The 23,723-nt window shown below is 39.5% G+C and overlaps 1 protein-coding gene across 2 annotated transcripts in view; it reads right to left on the bottom strand.

Annotated features, from left to right (window-relative positions):
• LOC128685801 (3'-5' RNA helicase YTHDC2) overlaps window positions 1–23,723 on the bottom strand; it is a 111,892-nt gene that overhangs the window by 15,439 nt on the left and 72,730 nt on the right. For both annotated transcript variants that reach the window (XM_070085300.1, XM_070085309.1), the window contains exons 25-28: window positions 15,631–16,212; window positions 14,377–14,558; window positions 13,341–13,478; window positions 9,902–10,003 (exon numbers count right to left, since the gene is read on the bottom strand). In XM_070085300.1, coding sequence (XP_069941401.1) covers window positions 9,902–10,003; window positions 13,341–13,478; window positions 14,377–14,558; window positions 15,631–16,212 — 1,004 coding nt within the window. The remainder of the gene's footprint in view (window positions 1–9,901; window positions 10,004–13,340; window positions 13,479–14,376; window positions 14,559–15,630; window positions 16,213–23,723) is intronic.

The following is a 23,723-nucleotide window of genomic DNA, read 5'->3' as shown; positions in this document are numbered from 1 at the left end:
AGATCCCCAAAAAGAAAATACTTTCATCATCATTCAACACTTTCACCACACTCGCACATTATCACTGTTTTTGCAGAGGTGCTCAGAATACAACAGTTTAGAAGCATACACATATAAAGATACACAACATATCCCTCCAAACTGCCAATATCCCAAACCCCTCCTTTAAAGTGCAGGCATTGTACTTCCCATTTCCAGGACTTAAGTCCGACTATATGAAAATAACCGGTTTCCCTGAATCCCTTCACTAAATATTACCCTGCTCACAGTGGACCCCCGGTTTACGATATTTTTTCATTCCAGAAGTATGTTCAGGTGCCAGTACTGACCAAATTTGTTCCCATAAGGAATATTGTGAATTAGATTAGTCCATTTCAGACCCCCAAACATACACGTACAAACGCACTTACATAAATACACTTACATAATTGGTCGCATTGGGAGGTGATCTTAAAGCGGGGGTCCACTGTATATATATATATACAGCAGGGCCCTGCTTTACGGCGTTTCACTTTACGGCGTTACACTAATACGGTCATTTCAAACTATGACCAAAACTCGCTATACGGCGCCCCCCACCTGACTTTCTAATACGGTCACCGCACCCCACCCTGTTTGTTTACATTCTCCGTGAGCTCAGTAAGCACTAAGTCTCTCCATTTTGTCTGGAAACTCCAAAATTTCAAATGTTTTTAACCCTTTCAGGGTCCAAGGCCAAAATCTGAAGTCACGCACCAGTGTCCAAGAAATTTTGAAAAAAAAAAAAAAAAATTATTTTTTCTTACAGAATTAAAGAGCATATTTTTGTGAAGGTAATAAAACAAAAAAAATTAGAATCTGATCAGTACTTACCGAGATACAGTGCCAAGAAGTTTGTAGAAAATGATGTGGTGGCGGCATCATCGACGAATTCCACATACACGTATATATTATTTTGTTGTTTTAGTTGTTTTTTTTCTTTTCTTTTCCAATTTTTTTCTATTCCTACTAACATTTGGGGCCTGAGAGACCAATACTGTATATAATTGATATATATATACTCACTGTATTGAACACAATAACCGCACTAAAGTTATTATCATATTATTGTTTACCACTGTTGTTTATTACAATAAACATGCACAAATATTGTATAATACTAATGTTCTATCATATATTTACATATTTACAATCACTGGACATGGTTTTAGAACTGCTGGAGCTTGTGGAACTCCTTGAAACAAGGCACCATGCACAGAGGCACCTTACATTCCTCACACATAAACCGAGTGTCTTTGCGTCTTTGTTGCCGTCGTTTTGTTTGTGCACAGACAATGCATCTCTTCTGAGCAAATTTCTTTTGAGTTGAAGGAAGCTGTATTATGAAATGATCACCTTCTTTCCTCAAATGCTTGGGTATATTGTGATGAATTCGAGGACCATGTTGTATTGCAGGTGTTGTTGCCTGGTACTTCATTATGAGTTGTCTGACAACAGACAAACAAAATTCACCATACGGTGGTCTGTTACCAGTCTTTATTTGGTACATATTATATGCATTCAGCATTGAAATGTCCATGAGATGGAAGAAAAGTTTCATGTACCACTTGTAACTCTTACGAACACAGTCAACAAAACCAATCTGCATGTCACACTTGTCAACCAAGCGCATGTTTTGTGTATAATCAATCACTGTCACTGGTTTTCGAATACGTTCATTGGTCACTCGATCAACTTTGCCACTGTCTTGCATTTCATTACGGTGAATGGTTGTCAACAATGTGACATCTCGTTTGTCATGCCACCGTAATGCCATGATGTCATTGGCAGTAAACACCTGCACGTCATCACCACGAACACCTGCGTTGAGCCTGGGCATATGTTTACGATTAGAACGCACTGTGCCACACACATCTGTCTTGTTCACTCGCATGAAATCACTGAGTAATGGGCTTGTGTACCAGTTATCGGTATATAATGTATGGCCCTTACCAAGATAAGGTGCCATCATGTTTCTCACTACGTCACCTGATATACCCAATAACATCTTGGTATCTTTCAATGTTTTACTACCCGTGTATACAACAATATCCAACACCAGGCCACTGTCACAATCACAGAGTACAAACAATTTTATACCAAAGCGGTTCCTCTTGCTCGGTATATACTGCTTGAATGACAGTCTACCTTTGAACAAAATCAAAGACTCGTCAATTACAAGATTCTTGAATGGATAAAAGTATATCCTGAACTTTTGTTTGAGATACATGAAAACATTTCTAATCTTGTATAACCTGTCACTTCTGTCAGGCCTGGTTTTGTCAGAGAAGTGCAACATACGTAACAGTAAGATAAACCTGTTCACTGGTATTATTTCACTGAAGGATGGGGTACAAATTAGCCGATCTGTGGACCAGTATGCTTTTATATTATGCTTATAGACGTGAGGCATAAGCATTATTGTTGCAAAAAGCAAATACATTTCTGCAACAGTCGTCTCTTTCCACCTGTGTAGTCTTGACTGTGGTGATAAGATCGTATTTGCCATGGTGTACTGAAAATACTTATTACTTTCCCTGACAATAATTTCCATCAATGGCTGGTCAAAGAATAATTCAAAGAATTCCAGTTCATTGGCCGTGGTTCCAAGGGGACAGGTAGGTAGAATTCCACTTTGCGAGTCATCAAAGTGGTGAGGGCTGGGAACAAAATTGGGATTTTGCTGCCAATCCCAGATACGGTTTGCTGGTGGATACTGGACATCATAGGCTGGTTGTACGGGTGGTTGTGGCGGGCTGGTGGGTGACGCTCCGCTTTGTCCTTGAACTGACGAGTCAGCAGCGTGGGTTCCCGCGTGGCACAGCGAGTCACGCATGGCGGTGCCACTACCACCACCAGCCCCACTAACACCATCCACTGATGTCTGTGGCCCATCCATGCCAAGTGTAGCCACATCATCCTCACTATCACTACCTAAAACGGGTGTAGGGCCACGGGATGTACTCCGGGATGTACTCCGGGATGTACTCCGTCCCCTGGGCACAGCATAGGGTACACTACCCGAGCGCATGAGGCGGCGGATATACCGACGCTTCACTGGTGAATATGTTTCCTCACTATCACTACTCGAATGATCGTCGAGCGCAATAAAATCACAATCCACGTCAGAATCATCGTCATTACTGAAGTCAGAGGCCAGGCCACGGGAAAATATTAGTTTTCTCTTACGTTTAGGAACACCCGACGGTGAGTCACGAGTGCCCACACCAGAGGTAGAAGGTCGAGGATCGTCGGGGTTTTCTGCACTATTATCGATATCCTGGTCATTATTTTCGGTCACTAACTTATCAAAGCCGTAGAATTCATCTTCATTTCCACTTCCATCAGTGTCAGAACTATCAGACAGGAAGAGGAGAGTCCCAATTTTCCGGGGAGTGAGAGCTGACTTGCGACGAGGCATGGTGAACAAGGGTGACTGAGCCGGCGTTCCCACAATGCTATGCAGGCGCCTAGATTTTTTGTTTATGGCGCACACCCACGGCGCAGACCCATTCTCTCATATGTAGGCCTGTGAGTGCTTTCGCGCTAAATTTGACGGCGCTAGAATTTTGGCGTAGATCTATGGTTTGGACACTCACCGACCAGCCGTAGATCTACGGGACGGACCCTGAAAGGGTTAAAAGTCATTTCATATTTTATATATACTCTGATAATTATACTTATGTATACCTGTACCTAAATAAGCTTACATACTGTGCTGGCATGCAGGTACAAATTAAAATCAGTAAGAGTGTCTTATATCTCCAGACGTCATATTAGTAATGATAATAATAATCATGGAGTCTCATTTAAATGTCGTATATTACGTTAATATACACATTTTCATTAATCCATCTGATATTTTTTCAAAATTATATAATAAACACGATGCATAACACAATAAATAAGATAAATACACCCCACAGTAGAATAAATAAACATAAATGTGAGATTTGGTAGCAGACGACTTGCACAAATGACGCCATATTAGAAATAATAATAATAATAATAATCACCGAGTCTCATTAAATGTCGTATATTACGGTAATATACACATTTTCATTAATCCATCCATGATATTTTTTTCAAAATTATATAATAAACACGATACATAACATAAAAAAGATGATAAATACACCCCACAATAGAATAAATAAACATAAATATGAGATGTGGTAGCCAGATAACTTGTACAAGTGACGGCAAGAATAACATTTTCTCTAATCTAACATAAGAGAAAATGTGTTACTGGGGTAACTGTAGAAAATTATTCCTTTCGTATGTACGTAAGTTTATTCAGGTATACACAAATACAGTTAAGATAAGATAAGATTTCGTTCGGATTTTTAACCCCGGAGGGTTAGCCACCCAGGATAACCCAAGAAAGTCAGTGCGTCATCGAGGACTGTCTAACTTATTTCCATTGGGGTCCTTAATCTTGTCCCCCAGGATGCGACCCACACCAGTCGACTAACACCCAGGTACCTATTTGCTGCTAGGTGAACAGGACAATAGGTGTAAGGAAACGTGTCGAAATGTTTCCACCCGCCGGGAATCGAACCCGGGCCCTCCGTGTGATACATAGAGTATCATACATAACATATGTGTAGAGAACCTAGGATAACCCAAAAAAGTCAGAGTGACTTACTTCCATTGCCTTCACTCAGAGCATCATTTCTTCTCAAAATGATGTTACATGAGAAGGGAGTGTTCTTCTTTATTTATTCTACAGTATCAATGTAGAGACAACTTGTACACAAACCAGACGTGTACACTTTGTTTGTTTACAAAACTTACCTTCGCCTGGTTTGTTTACATAACTCTGCGCCTGTCCTCTCTCATGCACTCATTCTTTCTCTCTCTCATTTATTCGTTTTATCTCATTTACTTACTCCTGACCCAACATTAAGACTACAAATATTTTAAGGTAAGTAATGAGTGAACTGTATATACATTTTATCGCTCTGGGATGCTTAAATATCATAGAATATATGTGTGGGTGGGTTGGCCTGGTATGGTAGCCCGGCTGACTACCATACATACCGCACTTGATTTTTTACAATACTACTCATCTCACCCTATATTTTAAGGTAAGTAATGAGTGAACTGTATATACATTTTATCGCTCTGGGATGCCTAAATATCATAGAATAGTATGTGTGGGTAGGGTGGCCAGGTAAGGTAGCCTGGCTGACTACCATACATACCACACTTGATTTCTTACAATAAATACTACTTGTCTCACCCTAGATTAAGACTATAAATATTTTAAGGTAAGTAATGAGTGCACTATGTGTGTATTGTACTTTTTTATTGTTTTTTGATGCCTGGTTTTATTGCTAACTTAATATATGTTAGTGTAAACTTGTTATCTAGTGTTTGTATGCATTTATAAGTGGAAAAAAAGGGTGTTCCACTTTACGGCGGTAGCCTGGAACCTAACCTGCCGTATAAGTGGGGCCCTACTGTATACATACACCAATTCTCTTATATGGGTATGAAGCTTGGGTTGTAAATACTGCAGCAAGGAGGAAGTTGAGATGTCCTGTCTAAGTATAATGTGTAGTGTAAGTATTATGCAGAAAATCTGGAGTGTGGAAATTAAGAGAAGGTGTGGAGTTAATAAAAGTATTAGTCAGAGGGCTGAAGAGGGGTTGTTGAGGTGGTTTGGTCATTTAGAGAGAGTGGATCAAAGTAGAATGACGTGGAGAGCGTATAAATCCGTAGAGGAAGGAAGGCGAGGTAGGGGTCGTCCTCGAAAAGATTGGAGAGAGGGGGTAAAGGAGGTTTTGTGGGCGAGGGGCTTGGACTTCCAGCAAGCATGCGTGAGCATGTTAGATAGGAGTGAATGGAGATGAATGGTTTTTGGAACCTGATGAGCTGTTGGAGTGTGAGCTGGGTAATATTTAGTGAAGGGATTCAGGGAAACCAATTATTTTTATATAGCCGGACTTGAGTACTGGAAATGGGAAGTACAATGCCTGCACTTTAAAGGAGGGGTTTGGGATATTGGCAGTTTGGAGGAATGTGAAGGCTTACTCAGCCCTGTAACAACTTCAGACAGTATTACCAAGGCTGGCTCCTCCTTAGGAAAATTAATGAATAGAAAAAGAAATAATAATTCACAAAGGTAAACACTTTATTATTTATTAATGCAAAGATAAAACATTGAAATATGAAGGTGTATCCTACTTGAAAGAAAAATGAAAAATGAAATGGAAAAATGACATTTGAATTCAACGCTAATATGTACAGTTATACTGGGGTGTCTGGCTGAGGTTGACACCGTCTTGTAGAAATTGTAGCCGTTGCTGATGAGGGGGGGGGGGTCACAGGTGTTGAGTGACAACCCAACGACTAGTTCTTCACAGAGTCTATAGCCTTAAATAATCAGTCCAGATGACAGGAACGCAGGTTCTTTACCACTGCAAAGATGAGGGGTAGTGTCCTGTACAATTAATCAGGTAGGTAGATCATGAAGTGACGTCCCAAGACCGTTTTCAGTCCGTCTCCTTCAACACTTCTCGTTGGTTAGCAGGTGACCCGATCTGTCATTCCAAGCTGGACAGAGAGACAGGTTACCCACTGCTTAAGAAATCACTCTCCATGATAAGTGCAAGATACTTAAAAAAGGTGGTGATTATCGAAAAGTCTTATGTGGAGTTTAAAACTGAAAGGACTAAGTTTATTATTGGTCAAAAGTGAAGCTTTCAACAATATCCACTAGAATAGGAGCAGAGGCTTTTACTTACAGTTGTGCTGGGAGCTGTGAGTCGAGTGATTACTGTTTGGCTGGAGCCCCACACGTCACCTTTCGGGGTGGGGAAAAAGGGGGGGGAGGGGATAGCGGGAGCGAGACTGACCCTACCTTAAGAAGCAGTCAGCAATCAAACTATCGTTACCATATACTCGCTCGCTACTCCTATCTGTGGAACTTTTCCCTCACAAGGAATATATTTGTATATCTTTATATATGCTTCTAAACTGTTGTATCTGGGCACCTCTGCAAAGACAGTGATTATGTATGAGTGAGGTGAAAGTGTTCAATGATGATAAAAGTATTTTCTTTTTGGGGATTTTCTTTCTTTTTGGGTTACCCTGCCTCGGTGGGAGATAGCCAACTTGTTGAAAAAGAAAAACATATACATGTATATATATATATATATACAGTGGACCCCCGGTTAACGAACTTTTTTCATTCCAGTAGTATGTTCAGGTGCCAGTACTGACCGAATTTTTTCCCATAAGGAATATTGTGAAATAGATTAGTCCATTTCAGACCCCCAAACATACACGTACAAAAGCACTTACATAAATACACTTACATAATTGGTCGCATTTGGAGGTGATCGTTAAGCGGGGGTCCACTGTATATATACTTTTTTTTTTTTTAAACAAGTCGGCTATCTCCCACCGAGGCAGGGTGACCCAAAAAGAAAGAAAATCCCCAAAAAGAAAATACTTTCATCATCATTCAACACTTTCACCTCACTCACACATAATCACTGTTTTTGCAGAGGTGCTCAGAATACAACAGTTTAGAAGTACAGTGGACCCCCGGTTAACAATATTTTTTCATTCCAGAAGTATGTTCAGGTGCCAGTACTGACCGAATTTGTTCCCATAAGGAATACTGTGAAGTAGATTAGTTCATTTCAGACCCCCAAACATACATGTACAAATGCACTTACATAAATACACTTACATAATTGGTTGCATTGGGAGGTGATCATTAAGTGGGGGTCCACTGTACTATATATAAAGATACACAACATATCCTATACTATACATTTTGAATGGAGACGAATGGTTGTTGGGACCCGACGAGCTACTGGAGTGTGAGCAGGGTAATATTTAGTGAAGGGATTCAGGGAAACCGTTTATTTTTATACAGCCAGACTTGAGTACTGGAAATGGGAAGTACAATGCCTGCACTTTAAAGGAGGGGTTTGGGATATTGGCAGTTTGGAGGGATATGTTATATATCTTTATATATGCTTCTAAACAGTTGTATCTGAGCACCTCTGCAAAGACAGTTATTATGTATGAGTGAGGTGAAAGTGTTGAATGATGATGAAAGTATTTTCTTTTTGGGGATTTTCTTTCTTTTTGGGTCACCCTGCTTTGGTGGCAGAGAGCTGACTTGTTGAAAAAAAAAAATACTATTAAATTTCGCTATTATTTAAATAACTTACAGCTGTATCTTTAGCATCATTACAACAAAGGTATAGAAGACTGACAAGCTGAGGAATTAGACATATGTTCAACATCCAGATATCTTTGTTTGAAGACAAATAAAGACATTCAAATGTTACACATACAATTCCTTATCTTCAGTACCCATGAGTACTGTGATATGGCTCACTGAATGGGTCTGAAAGCTGTATTCATTCTAGTTAATAATTTTCTACAACAGCATTTCCTACTTTAGTATCAAGGTATCCCAGAATTATTTTGACTCACTTGTTTGCAAATTCCTTAAAACATTCACTTAGCACCTCACAGAATCTCTCTCCTCTACACTTCTCTCACTGTCAGGTACGTAACATTTATTATGACTATTTTCTAATACAGTGGACCCCCGGTATTCGATATTAATCCGTTCCTGAGAGCTCATCGAATACCGAAAATATCGAAAAGTGAATCAATTTTCCCCATAAGAAATAATGGAAATCAAATTAATCCGTGCAAGACACCCAAAAGTATGAAAAAAAAATTTTTTACCACATGAAATATTAATTTTAATACACACAAACTGAAGAAGACATGCACAGTTACATGACACTTACCTTTATTGAAGATCTGGTGATGACTGATGGGATGGGAGGAGGGGAGAGTGTGGATGGTGTTGGTGTTTAGAAGGGGAATCCCCTTCCATTAGGACTTGAGGTAGCAAGTCCTTTTCCGGGGTTACTTCCCTTCTTTTTTTAATGCCACTAGGACCAGCTTGAGAGTCACTGGACCTCTGTCGCACAACAAATCTGTCCATAGAGCTCTGTACCTCCCGTTCCTTTACAATTTGTCTAAAATGGGCCACAACATTGTCATTGTAATAGTCACCAGCACGGCTTGCAATAGCTGTGTTAGGGTGATTTTCATCCATAAAGGTTTGCACTTCAACCCACTGTGCACACATTTCCTTAATTTTTGAAGTAGGCACAATGGATTCCACAACTGGCATAGGCTTCTCAGGGTTAGCCCCAAACCCTTCAAAATCTTTCTTAATTTCCATACTAATTCTCACCCTTTTTATCACAGGGTTGGCACTAGAAGCTTTCTTGGGGCCCATGGTGACTTATTTTGCAGAAACAAGCACCAAAAACAGTGATAATATGGATATGGAATGTACCGAATGTATCCTTAGATGTGCGCACACTGGCTGGCTTGTAAACGCTGGCACACAAGGGGCAGTTCAGGCCACACATGGACACGTCTTGTACGAATCGTATCGAATACCGGGTTTTCAATTGGATACGGAGGCAAAATTTTTGCGTTAAAATGCATCGAATACCGGATTTATCGAATACCGATGCCATCGAATACTGGGGGTCCACTGTATTCCAAACTGCACAATTATTGATTTTTTTTTTAACTAACCAGCCGTATCCCACCAAAGCAAGGTGACCCCAAAAAGAAAAATGAAAGTCTTTCTTTTTTTACATTTAGTAATTTATACAGGAGAAGGGGTTACTAGCCCCTTGCTCCCAGCATTGTAGTCGCCTCTCATGACACGCATGACTTACGGAGGAAGAATTCAGTCCCACTTTCCCATGGGGAGCAATTCTTGAATGAGACCTTTTTTTTATTTTAACTGTTCATGATTATCATGGCCAGAACTCACTTATTTTATGCATGTTATACTGACTAGACTCAGAATACCTACCTGCCCATCCCTGCTCATGTGAACTTGCATGTTGTCATTGTAGGGGTTGTACAGTCTTCGAGTCTGGTGAAAACCTATGTTCCACTTTTTCACCCACTCGATCTGTAATGGTACAAGAAAAAAAAAAAAATGTATAATTGCAATTCAGTAATGCTTTAAATTCTAAATATATTAAGTATCTAACTTAATGAATATCTTGAGAGTACAGCTGACTGTTGATAAAGATGATAGTTATGTTTTTGAAAATGGTGTCTAATCAAAAAATTGTGTAAAACAGAATGAAATACATATTGGAAAAAATGGCAAGCAAATTATTTTTGGGGTAGGTCTATAATATATTTTATAAAATGATAAAAGTGTAATTGTAGCTGGATATAGTGATGTGTTAAGTTTAATACAATAGTAATGGCTACAAAGACTACATAAACAATATTTCTTATCTTAAATTCTGGTTGCTGGTGTATATTGATGATTTTGAAAGGAGTGAAGAAATATGGTGTGGCCCTACTGGGCTGAGGCGGAGGTTGTGGATCGTTGGTTAAGGTGGATGGCTCTTGCGCTAATGTTAATGGTTGTACTGTAGTACCGAGGAATTCCCCAATGCAACTTTGATCTGATTTACCTTGCTCTGCCTTATGCAGCTGATGGTAAGGCATCATCAGCTGCTCCAGACCCCATTTCAGAGCAGTGCTTCTAGCTTTGTCAGGGTAATCTTTGGTGAAAAAAAAAAGCACTGTAACTTTACCAAGAATATGGAAATGCTCATGTAACTGTTGCAATGCTCACTGTTTTTCTTAATGTTCTTCCTTTATCCTTCTCCTTTGCATCTGGGAATTAAGCTCTGAGATATTTCCTCAGGACCTTTTTCTTCGTCTTCTAAGAGCTCATTCACATCTTTCTGCATATCTTCAAAACCCTCACCTCACAATCACCTTGCCAGGTAAGCAATTTCTAGCACCTGGCTCTCAACTGAAGGGAAATCTGTGAAATTATTCACCAATCTAGGCCATAATTTTCCCAACCTGCAATTTAGTGTTGACTAAGGCACTTTGTTCCATGCACTTTTAAAGTAGCTGATGGCATCTGCATTGTTTTTACACCAAAAGCCTGGTACACCAAAGTTTGAGTCAGCAAACATTACTGCAACAAGTTTCCACATCACTTTTCATGTGTAATTACACTAAACACTTTCACTGTTTTGCCCATATATCTATGTTACTGATACCAGGATTGCTTAGGTAACTCTACATTTTGAGCTCAGCTTCCTCGGATGAGCTATGAGCAGTAAATTTTGACTCAGACATGAGAGAATACATCTGAGCAGTTAATGTGCACTATATAAAAAATAATTCTGCTCTACACAGTGCATGATGGGAAAAAACTAAATTCTGACCTTGTATTTGGCTTAAAATAGCAACTCTGAGGTGTTTTCTTGGGAACAAATGCATACTTGAATAGAAAGGTGACAGTATAAATAAATAAATAAATAAATATATATAAAAAAAAAAAGTGGCCCAGAAACATAATTCTTAACCCTTTCAGGGTCCATAGGCCAAATTTCAAAGTGTGCACCAGGGTCCAAGAATTTAAAAAAAAAATTTTGTTATTTTTTTATGAAATGGTAGAGAATCTTTTTCTGAAGGTAATAAAACAAAAAGTACGAAATTTGATGGAAAATTGACAAAATTATGCTCTTGCGAATTTTGATGTGTCAGCGATATTTACAAATCGGCGATTTTGCCGACTCTGACTCCCATTTTAGGCCAATTACATTATTCTAGTTGACCAAATTCTTAGCTATTTCACTAGTATTACTTCTATTCTATCGATTGAGCACAAGAAATCGCCAAGTCAACTGTTTCAACTACAAAATAAAGTGATCAGAATTTGGTAATTTGGCCAATTTAACACAAAGTTCAAAATATTCCAATTTCAAAATAGGGTCCAGAATAAACAATGTAGGTATTCCTGGAACTAAACTAACATTTCCTCTGTTCATTAGTTATGTTTTGAGGCTTTACAAATGAATTCCATTTTGATTTTTTATTCACATAATGAATTTTTATTCAAACCAAAAAATAGAAGATTTACTGTTATGCAATATTGTAAGAATTGTATAAATATCATCACCACATTTGTGAATGTATATCAGACCCACCAGCTGGTGTGTATTAGACGTGTGAGGTCGTTTGTTTACTCTTGAACATCGGTAAAAATTTAACATTTCTGCTACTTTGAGCTCAGTTTCAAGCCATTTCCAGTGCTAAAACCAACCAAAATCATCTTTATTTCTGTAATATGTCTTCCATTCTATCAAATGAGACTAAGAAATCGCAAATACAACTATAAAAAACATACAAAAAAAAAAAAAAAACACTGCAAAATTGCTGTTTTAATCGAAAATCACATTCTGTTTTTTTTTCTCTCATTATACACTGTGTGCTGCAGGACTTGTTTTATGTAGTGCACACATACCACATGGATGTATTCTCTCATATCTAGGCCGCAATTTACCACTCACAGCTTATCAGAGTGAGCTGAGCTCATGGCCTAGATCTACGGTTTGGACCCTGAAAGTGGAAATATAAACACAAATGCAGTATAATGTGATCCTTTATTGACAACGTTTCACCCACACAGTGGGCTTTTTCAAGTCACACACGGATCTACCTGGGGTTGGAAGGTACGAGAGTATTTATAGTCATGTTCAGAATGTTGAGGTCAGGTGGAGAATGCTGCATCTGATGATCTACCGGGTGGGGTTATAGAGTCTTGGGTAGCTTGGCAGGGGTATTGGACAAGTTGTAGACCTTCTGCAGTGTTCTATGTTCTTATGTGGGATAGCGATGAAGAAGTTTCCTGGCGAGTGGTTCAGCTATGTTATAGAAGCCATTGTTCTGGTTGAAATTGTTGGTTATAGAGATAAGTGATGATTCCAGGATTTTTCTGTATTGGGTGTTGTCTTCGTTGGCTGTAAGTCTTGAGTTTCTGTAGTTAATTAAATGGTTGTGTGAATTGCAATGTTGTACACAGGCATTCCTTGTATCGTCAGTCCTGCTTGCATATTGGTGTTCTGAAATGCGTGTTTGGAGGTCTCTTGATGTTTCGCCCACATATAATTTGTTGCAGTCATTACAAGGGATTATGTATACCCCTGCAGAGGATGGAGGCTTGTCCTGTCTACTACTGGTGATGTCCTTGATGGTCGTGGTTGTGGAGGTAGATACTTGGAATGATGTTTTGGCAAAGATGTTGGAAACATGTTTGGCAATGGAGTTGTTGGGGAGGACTATGTATCTCTTCTCGGCAGTGTCTTCTCTGGGTGTGTTGAAGATGTTTAATGCAGCAACTAGAAAACCCCACCCGGTAGATCTATTAAGATAGAAATAATGAAGGTATTAAATAAGTCAGTACAGAATAAGAGACCAAAACTGCTTACCTTGTAAAGTGGTCCAAGTGTGGGACCAACATTAGTAATATCTGGGCATTTATCATCTGTTTTCTCGCCTGTAAAGCGAGCATAGCCATTAAACTGTCCTCCTCTATGCAAAGTAAAAACTAAAATGACAGGGCCAGTCTGAAAAATTAAAAAACAAAAAAATTCACTACTTTTTTTAGTCAATCTTTATATACATAGTACATAACTGATGGTTTTAGAGTGAAAGGGAAAAAAAGTATTACATTCCCAGTCTTCTAACACAGCATACTTGGCTGAACTTAGGCACTTGCTTATTTTTGGCCATAAAGATAGGTATCCAAACCCAGGCAACAATGATGTCATTGTGAAGCAATGATCTCAATTTGGCAATAATTTAGTTAATGATTTAACTACACATATAACATTACTAATATCTAATGTTACATTTAACAATATGATATTTAACAATATTTGGAATATTTGCATTGCATCGTTGCATATACAGTGCCCCACTTCGTGTGCAGTGCACATGGTCAGCTCTAACCCCTCCCATGGTACAGACAAGGATGACCCTCCCTTTCCTCCTGGACATGCCCTTGTATAAAACCAGGCATTCTATTCATTTGGCTACTAGATAATGTTTAGTATATGCTCAAGCTAGCACAATGAAACCTGTGCAGTAGGAAAAAAAATATAACAATTTGTGAACATAATAAGTTATTAACTTTTCCGAGGATACTAAACAGTGTCAAATAACATCCTGCTCACCTAGCAGTAAGTAGGTACAGTACCTGGGTGTTAGCTGACTGCTGTGGGTCTTATCCCAGATAGGATGTTAGAATATCTCCAATAAAGCCAGGCGCTAAAATGAGCTGAGGTAAGACAGCAGCTCTTAGCCTGTGAATTCAACCTTATGAATAAAAGTATCCATGGTTACATTACACATTTCCTTTCGTCATCCTTTTCTACAATCTAATCAACATTTTTGCACTTACTGCTCACTGACTTGTTTTCTGTCAAAATGAAGGAAAAACTGAGAAAATTTTACAAATCGAACCTGAAAAGCTTGCATAATTTTCTTTTCCGTGTTGTGAGTGAAGGCCCAAAAAGATGTATGATGAGATGCTTCCAGCTGTTTGTACATAGAAGCCTTGATGATGAAGTACCGAGATTTTCCACCGCTGCTCCCTCCTTCTGCACCACCGCTGTTACTGCTGCTCACTTTAATGTTGTAGTTTCCTGGCAATTTATTTTTATATTATAATAATAATAATACTAAAGAAAAATGTGCTCTTCAGCACCTTAATTATTTATTCCCAAAAGACTAAATCTGTTTGGATTAGTTCATGCTTAAATTGTAACCAAAGAAAATGTTGGTCTTTTTTCCACGCACTATACTGTAAATGGAATATGCTAGCCACCCAGGCACCCAAGCATCTTAATGCCCAAGTGTGGGAGAGTGATAATATTGTACTTCTCAAGCTTCCAAACTCATGTACAACTTGTCAATTTCTCCAGATATCTTCATAGATATTCCATTGCTCACACTCCAACAGCACATTAAATTCCAAGGACCTTATATTTCCACTTATCATCATCCAAGATGTTCACACATGCCTACTGGATGTTCAGATCATTACAGGTCGGCCATCACTAATCCGGCATCACTGAAGCCTGTAGTGTGCCGGATTAGTGAGTTTGCTGGATTACAAAGTGGTTAGGTTAGAATACACTTAATTATCCTATCAATAGAGATTCTTTCTGTTACATCTTCCTCATTTTCATCATTGCTTTCTACTCCACTGGTTTGCTGCTGTGGATTTACAACTATCTGCACAGTTTCTGAGTCGGTATAATAATGAAATTTGAGTCAGTATAATGACAATATTTGAAATTATGCTAGCCAAAATTAGGGCCAGATTACTGATGGAATAGGATAACTGATTGCCGGATTAGTGATGGCCGACCTGTACTCTTAAATACATCTTTCACATCATCCTTACAAACTTTCCTTGAATTTTCCTTAAACCAACTTCCATTCACCCAAGAACTATACTTTTTTAACAACCTATTTTCCATACTTTATCTATGAAATCAGTAATAGATACAAAAACTTTTAACTCAAATGTAAAATAATGAAAATATATACAAAATTCTTTCGTTTTCCTTTTTGGCTTCCATTTTTCTTTTTGGGCCACCCTGCCTTGGTGGGATACAGCTGATTTGTTGAAAAAAAAAAATACAAAATTCTCAAAATGTGTTAAATGCTGCATAAAATACTCTTAATATCATTTATGGAAAAACCTCTTACCTTTAGAGTCTTTATTCATTTGCTTAAGTCCTCCACCAGTACTGCTGCCTCCACTACCAGTGGTAAAGGTTGTTTTGGCTGGAGTTGATACTGAGGATGGAGTTGTCATGGAAGTTTTGATGGCATTGGTAGTAGCTTGAGTTATGTTGCTGCTAATGAAAGTATTTGTGTTTGCTGTGGGGTTAGTGATACTACTTGTGCTTATGCTAGGAAATGATCTGTAGGTAGTGGTAGTAATGGTGTTAGCTGCGGTATTTGAGTTGGACTTCATTCCTGTGTTAGATGTGAATATGTTAGAGCCCCCATGACCTGTACTAGAAAATCCCCCACCAACAGTACTAGAGGGAAACATGGTAGATGCGCCAGGATTGGAAAAGCCACTAGTTGTGTTGCTGGGGGCAGAAGGGCTCGTCAATGACACTGTTCCTGTTGCCATAGTTTTAGTGACTGTACTTGGGGTAACTGAAAATTTTGTTGAAGTATGGGGTGTGCCTACAGGAGGGGTAGCTGCATCACTGGTTCGTCGGGATGACGAGCGACTAGACTGGGAGTCTTCAGAAGTTCCACCAGACCATCCACCCTCTGGAAAAAAATCTACATTAAAGACACTACACACACAAAAGGGTCTTCTTATATAATCACTAGTGGTTGAAAGATAACACTATATATCACAGGATTTTGTCTGAGACTGGTCCAAGGGGGTGATGATCACTGGAATTATCTACAGGTAGTTTTTGCATAAGCAAAAATTAGAAGTTTTTGCTTTACAAGTGAACTTCAAGAATGGTCTGTAATGACTCTGAAATCATATTTTCACAATATTTTAGGATGAATTGGTTATCTTAATTTCAGCAGAGCATAATACTTGTGCTACATGTACAATAAAATAGATTTATTCACCGAAATTTGTATGGTGTGATTGTCTAATCACATGTGCCATTTCCAGTAATTCCAAGAAGTGTAAGTACAGTGGAACCTTGAAAATCAAACGTACCAAATATCGAACGTTTCGAAAATAAGACCACTTTTTCGGACAAACTGTGTACCAAAAATCGAACGCATTTCAAATTTCAGACCGCCGGGTATGGGACCTATCCGCTGGCCCGCTCTGTCCGTGTCCCCGCGCAGGGGACACGGACAGTCTAGCTTTGTTTATGCTTGAGTGAACACTAACCTGCGCTCTCATTCACGCATTTTACGATTATTTCGTTGTGTTTAGTGGTTGTGGGACTGTGAAATAAGCTGCCATGGGCCCAAAGAAACTTGCTAGTGGTACCCCTGTGGTAAAGAAAGTGAGAAACGCCATAGATGTGAAGAAGGAAATAATACAGAAGTATGAGAGTGGTGTGAGACTTGTTGAGCTTGCCAGGATGTATGGGAAAAACAAGTCGACCATCGGTTCTATCCTGGCAAAGAAAGAACAAATCAAGGACTTCAGTTTTATAAAAGTGAAGTTCTTGCCTCCTAACACCACTCCTCTCCTCCAGCCCATGGACCAGCAGGTCATTTCTAACTTGAAAAAAACTCTACACAAAAGCAGTGTTTGAAAAGTGCTTTGAAGTGATCACAGACACTAAGTTGACCCTAAGAGAGTTCTGGAGGAATCACTTCAGCATCTACAACTCCATAAGCCTTATAGGTAAGGCTTGAGAGGGAGTGACTTCCAGGACTTTGAACTCTGCTTGGAGACAATTGTGGCCAGATTGTGTCCAAAAGAGGGATTTTGAAGGGTTTGAGGCTGACCCTGACCCTGACCCTGACCCAGCTCACCCTCTGCCTGTTGTGGACTCTATCGTGGCACTGGGGAACACCCTGGGGTTGGAGGTGAGTGGTGAGGATGTGGAAGAGTTGGTGAAGGACCACAGGGAAGAGCTAACCACTGAAGAGCTGCAAGAGCTTCATCTGGAGCAGTATCAGACCACAGCTGAGGAACTTGCTTCAGAGGAGGAGGAAGAGGGAGTGGATGAGGTGCCTTCTTCAAAGATTAAGGAGATTTGTGCCAAGTGGAATGATGTCCAAATGTTTGTGCAGAAGTACCACCCTGAGCAAGCTGAAACAAGCCATCTTTGCAACAAGTTCAGTGACAGAACCATGTCCCATTTTAGGGAAATGTTAAAGAGGCGCCAGAAACAGAGGACTGTGGACAGTTATTTTGTGAGACAGGGGTCCAGTGACTCTCAAGCTGGTCCTAGTGGCATTTAAAGACAGAGAAGGGAAATAACCCCAGAGAGGGCTTTACCTGAAGTCCTCATGGAGGGGGATTCTCCTTCCAAACACTAACCCCAACTCCCTCTCTCCTCCTCCCTATCTTCCAGATGCCATCACCAATCTTCAATAAAGGTAAGTAAAAATGTTATTTTATATTTTATATTATATGTATGTATTATTTTATATGTATGTTATTTTATATGTATGTAAAACTGTAATTAATCTCAATAAAATGTATTTTTTTGTGTGAATATTTTTGGGTTTCTGAACGGATTAATTGTATTTCCATTATTTCTTATGGGAAATATTGATTCGAATTTCAGACTTTTCGAAATTAGAACTAGCTCCTGGAACGGATTAAGTTCGATTTTTGAGGTTCCACTGTATAGGGATGTGGGATAGGGTGCTGCTAGCAGTGGATTTGAATGCCAGCAGAAGGTATTCGCAAGTGAGGAGGTTGCCAGTTAAAAGATTCTTGTTTAATGTTTAGTGTAATGGGATTACTAGATATAATCTTAATACTAAATCTAATTTATTAGAACAAATGTTTCTAATACAAATACAGTGGACCCCCGCATACCGTTGGCATCACATAACGTTAAATCCGCATACCGATACATTTTATCGCTAAGATTTTGCCTTGCATACTGCTAAAAAACCCGCTCAACGCTATTCGTCCGAGACGCGTCTAATGTGCGGCCTGAGCCAGCCTCACATGTTCCGCCGGTGGCATTGTTTACCAGCCAGCCTCCGCGGTAACATCCAAGCATACAATCGGAACATTTTTGTATTATTACAGTGTTTTTGGTGATTTTATCTGTAAAATAAGTGACCATGGGCCCCAAGAAAGCTTCTAGTGCCAACCCTACAGGAATAAGGGTGAGAATTACTATAGAGATGAAGAAAGAGATCATTGCTAAGTATGAAAGTGGAGTGCGTGTCTCCGAGCTGGCCAGGTTGTATAGTAAACCCCAATCAACCATCGCTACTATTGTGTCAAACAAAACGGCAATCAAGGAAGCTGTTCTTGCCAAAGGTTCAACTGTGTTTTCGAAACAGAGATCGCAAGTGATCGAAGATGTTGAGAGGCTCTTATTGATATGGATAAATGAAAAACAGATAGCAGGAGATAGCATCTCTCAAGTGATCATAAGTGAAAAGGCTAGGAAGTTGCATGAGGATTTAATTAAAAAAATGCCTGCAACTAGTGATGATGTGAGTGAATTTAAGGCCAGCAAAGGTTGGTTTGAGAGATTTAAGAAGCGTAGTAGCATACATAGTGTGATAAGGCATGGTGAGGCTGCCAGTTCGGACCACAAAGCAGCTGAAAAATATGTGCAGGAATTCAAGGAGTACATAGACAGTGAAGGACTGAAACCTGAACAAGTGTTTAATTGTGATGAAACAGGCCTGTTTTGGAAGAAAATGCCAAGCAGGACCTACATTACTCAGGAGGAAAAGGTACTCCCAGGACATAAGCCTATGAAAGACAGGCTTACTCTGTTGATGTGTTCCAATGCTAGTGGTGATTGCAAAGTGAAGCCTTTATTAGTGTATCACTCAGAAACTCCCCAGAGTGTTCAGGCAAAAGAATATCCTCAAGGCTAATTTGTGTGTGCTGTGGAGGGAAAACAGTAAGGCATGGGTCACTAGGGACTTTTTCTATGACTGGTTATACCAAGCATTTGCCCCCAATGTGAAAGATTACCTAACTGAAAAGAAATTAGACCTTAAGTGCCTCCTGGTGTTAGACAATGCCCCTGGTCATCCTACAGATGTGGCAGAGCGACTTTATGGGGACATGAGCTTCATTAAGGTGAAGTTTTTGCCTCCTAATACCACTCCTCTCCTGCAGCCCATGGACCAGCAGGTTATTGCAAACTTCAAAAAACTGTACACAAAAGCTCTGTTTGAAAGGTGCTTTGTAGTGACCTCAGAAACTCAATTGACTCTAAGAGAGTTTTGGAGAGATCACTTTAATATCCTCAATTGTGTAAACCTTATAGGTAAGGCTTGGGAGGGAGTGACTAAGAGGACCTTGAACTCTGCTTGGAAGAAACTGTGGCCAGAATGTGTAGGCCAAAGGGATTTTGAGGGGTTTGAGGCTAACCCTGGGAATCCTATGCCAGTTGAGGAATCTATTGTGGCATTGGGAAAGTCCTTGGGGTTGGAGGTTAGTGGGGATGATGTGGAAGAGTTGGTGGAGGAGAACAATGAAGAACTAACCACTGATGAGCTGCTAGATCAACTTCAACAGCAAGAGGCCAGACCTGAGGAAACTGCTTCAGAGGAGGGGAGAGAGAAATTGAAGAAGTTGCCTACTTCAAAGATTAAGGAAATGTGTGGAATGTGACATAAAGTGCAAACCTTTTTTGATGACAATCACCCTAACACAGCTATTGCAAGCTGTGCTGGTGACTATTACACTGACACTGTTGTAAAACACTTTAGGAAAGTCATAAAGGAACGAGAGGAACAGGCCACTATGGACAGATATGTTGTGCGACAGAAGTCCAGTGACTCTGAAGCTGGTCCTAGTGGCATTAAAAGAAGAAGGGAAGTAACCCCAGAAAAGGACTTGACACCTCAAGTCTTAATGGAAGGGGATTCCCCTTCTAAACACTAAGACTCTCTCCTCCTCCCATCCCATCAATCATCACCAGAGCTTCAATAAAGGTAAGTGTCATGTAACTGTGCATGCCTTTTTCAGTTTGTGTGTATTAAAATTAATATTTCATGTGGTAAAATTTTTTTTTTCATACTTTGGGGTGTCTTGCACGGATTAATTTGATTTCCATTATTTCTTATGGGGAAAATTCATTCGCATAACGATAATTTCGCATAACAATGAGCTCTCAGGAATGGATTAATATCGTTATGCGGGGGTCCACTGTATATGTATATTATTTTTCCACATCAACTATCTTCCAATAGGTAGTAGGTTGGTAGACAGTAACCACCCAAGGAGGTACTACCATCCTGCCAAGTGAGTGTAAAACGAAAGCCTGTAATTGTTTTACATGATGGAAGGATTGCTGGTGTCCTTTCTTTATGTCTCATAAACATGCAAGATTTCAGGTACGTCTTACTACTTCTACTTACACTTAGGTCACACTACACATACATATACAAGCATATATATATACACACCCCTCTGGGTTTTCTTCTATTTTCTTTCTAGTTCTTGTTCTTGTTTATTTCCTCTTATCTCCATGGGGAAGTGGAACAGAATTCTTCCTCCATGCGTATTGTAAGAGGCGACTAAAATGCCGGGAGCAAGGGGCTAGTAACCCCTTCTCCTGTATAAATTACTAAATTTAGAAAGAGAAACTTTCGTTTTTCTTTTTGGGCCACCCTACCTTGGTGGGATACGGCTGGTTTGTTGGGGAAAAAAAAATGTTTCTAATACAAATATATTTCCACATCAACTATCTTCCAATAGGTAGTAGGTTGGTAGACAGCAACCACCCAGAGAGGTACTACCATCCTGCCGAGTGAGTGCAAAACGAAAGCCTGTAATTGTTTTACATGATGGTAAGATTGCTGGTGTCCTTTTTTCTGTCTCTTAAACATGCAAGATTTCAGGTACATCTTGCTACTTCTCTGGGTTTTCTTCTATTTTCTTTCTAGTTCTTGTTCTTGTTTATTTCCTTTTATCTCCATGGGGAAGTGGAACAGAATTCTTCCTCCGTAAGCCATGCGTGTCATAAGAGGCAACTAAAATGCTGGGAGCAATGGGCTAGTAACCCTTTCTCCTGTATATATTACTAAATCTAAAAAGAGAAACTTTTGTTTTTCCTTTTGGGCCACCCCACCTCAGTGGGATATGGCTGGTATGCTGAAAGAAAGAACTATCTTCCACCAAAAATGAAACATTCCCATCATTTATTCAATAGCTGCCCTGTCAGCAGCATGAAGATGTCACAGTTCAAATTAGTTCTAAATCTACCCAAAACTTCTTCAGCCTCCATATTACCTGGCTTTTCTCTACCACACCTTTCTACTTATATCTCCCACTATCTTCTTTTTTTAATACATTCACTTTCATTTCTCTCTTGCCCACTGACACCATTATCCTTATACTCCACCTGCCTTTTACTTTCACTAACTTTTTTTTTTTTCAACAAGTTGGCTGTGTAGGTAGTAGGTTGGTAGACAGCAACCACCCAGGGAGGTACTACCGTTCTGCCAAGTGAATGAAAAACAAAAGCCTGTAATTGTTTTACATGATGGTAGAATTGATGGTGTCCATTTTTCTGTCTTATGAACATGCAAGGTTTCAGGTACATCTTGCTACTTCTACATACATTTAGGTCACAATATACATACATGTCTTCTTTCTTTCTTTCAACACACCGGCCGTATCCCACCGAGGCAGGGTGGCCCAAAAGGAAAAACGAAAGTTTCTCCTTTTACATTTAGTAATATATACAGGAGAAGGGGTTACTAGCCCCTTGCTCCCGGCATTTTAGTCGCCTCTTACAACACGCATGACTTACAGAGGAAGAATTCTGTTCCACTTCCCCATGGAGGTAAGAGGAAATAAACAAGAACAAGAACTAGAAAGAAAATAGAAGAAAACCCAAAGGGGTGTGTATATATATGCTTGTACATGTATGTGTAGTGTGACCTAAATGCAAGTAGAAGTAGCAAGACATACCTGAAATCTTGCATGTTTATGAGACAAACAAAAGACACCAGCAATCCTACCATCGTGTAAAACAATTACAGGCTTCAGTTTTGCACTCACTTGGCAGGACGGTAGTACCTCCCTGGGCGGTTGCTGTCTACCAACCTACTACCTAGGATACATACATGTACAAGCATATATATACACACCCCTCTGGGTTTTCTTCTATTTACTTTCTAGTTCTTGTTCATTTCCTCTTATCTCCATGGGGAAGTGGAACAGAATTCTTCCTCCGTAAGCCATGCGTGTTGTAAAAGGCGACTAAAATGTTGGGAACAAGGGGTTAGTAACCCCTTTTCCTGTATAAATTACTAAATTTAAAAAGAGAAACTTTCGTTTTTCTTTTTGGCCACCCTGCCTTGGTGGGATACGGCCAGTTTGTTAAAAAAAAAAGTTGGCTGTCTCCCACCGAGGCAGGGTGATCCAAAAAGAAAGAAAATCCCCAAAACGAAAATACTTTCATCATCATTCAACACTTTCACCTCACTCACACATAATCACTGTCTTTGCAGAGGTGCCCAGATACAACAGCTTAGAAGCATATATGTATAAAGATATACAGGTCTCCCTCAACATTTGCGTTTTCAACTTTTGCGGGCTTCACACATTCGCGAATTCCCAGTCGCCAAATCATATTCAAGTTTCTCGCCACCTGCCCATCCCTACAACCCTCCCTCCAATCCCCGCAACTGGCAGCCACCCCACCTACCACTCAGTGTGGTGTTTTGTTTGTTCATTATTTGCTATTAAACTACAGTATAAATAATGTCAGCCCATTTATGACTGTACATTGGAATGGCCATTCAGACAGATAATGGACAATGACATCATTTGTTTACTCTTGAACACAGCAAAGAATCAAACATTTCTGCTACTGCTAATAATAATAATAATAATAATAATAATAATAATAATAATACGATGGAATTAAAAAGGAAATTGTACAAAAATACGAGGGTTGAAGCAGTGGTTGAGGCACTGAGTCAGTGTGGCTTTGTTTATGGTGGAGTGAGCATTAGCCTCTGCGCTCTTCCAAACATTTCACAATAATTCATTGTGTCTGGTGCTTGTAGATCGAGTGCAACTGCTACATAATTAACCATGGGCACAAAGAAACTTGCTAGTGCCAACCCTTTGGTAAAGAAATTGAGAAACATGACAGAATTGAAGAAAGAAATTGTACAAAAATACGAGG

Source organism: Cherax quadricarinatus, chromosome 1, assembly GCF_038502225.1.
Source record: "Cherax quadricarinatus isolate ZL_2023a chromosome 1, ASM3850222v1, whole genome shotgun sequence".
Lineage (NCBI taxonomy): Eukaryota > Metazoa > Arthropoda > Malacostraca > Decapoda > Parastacidae > Cherax > Cherax quadricarinatus.
Note: the sequence above shows the minus strand (reverse complement) of the source record. Positions and strands in the feature narration are given on the sequence as shown.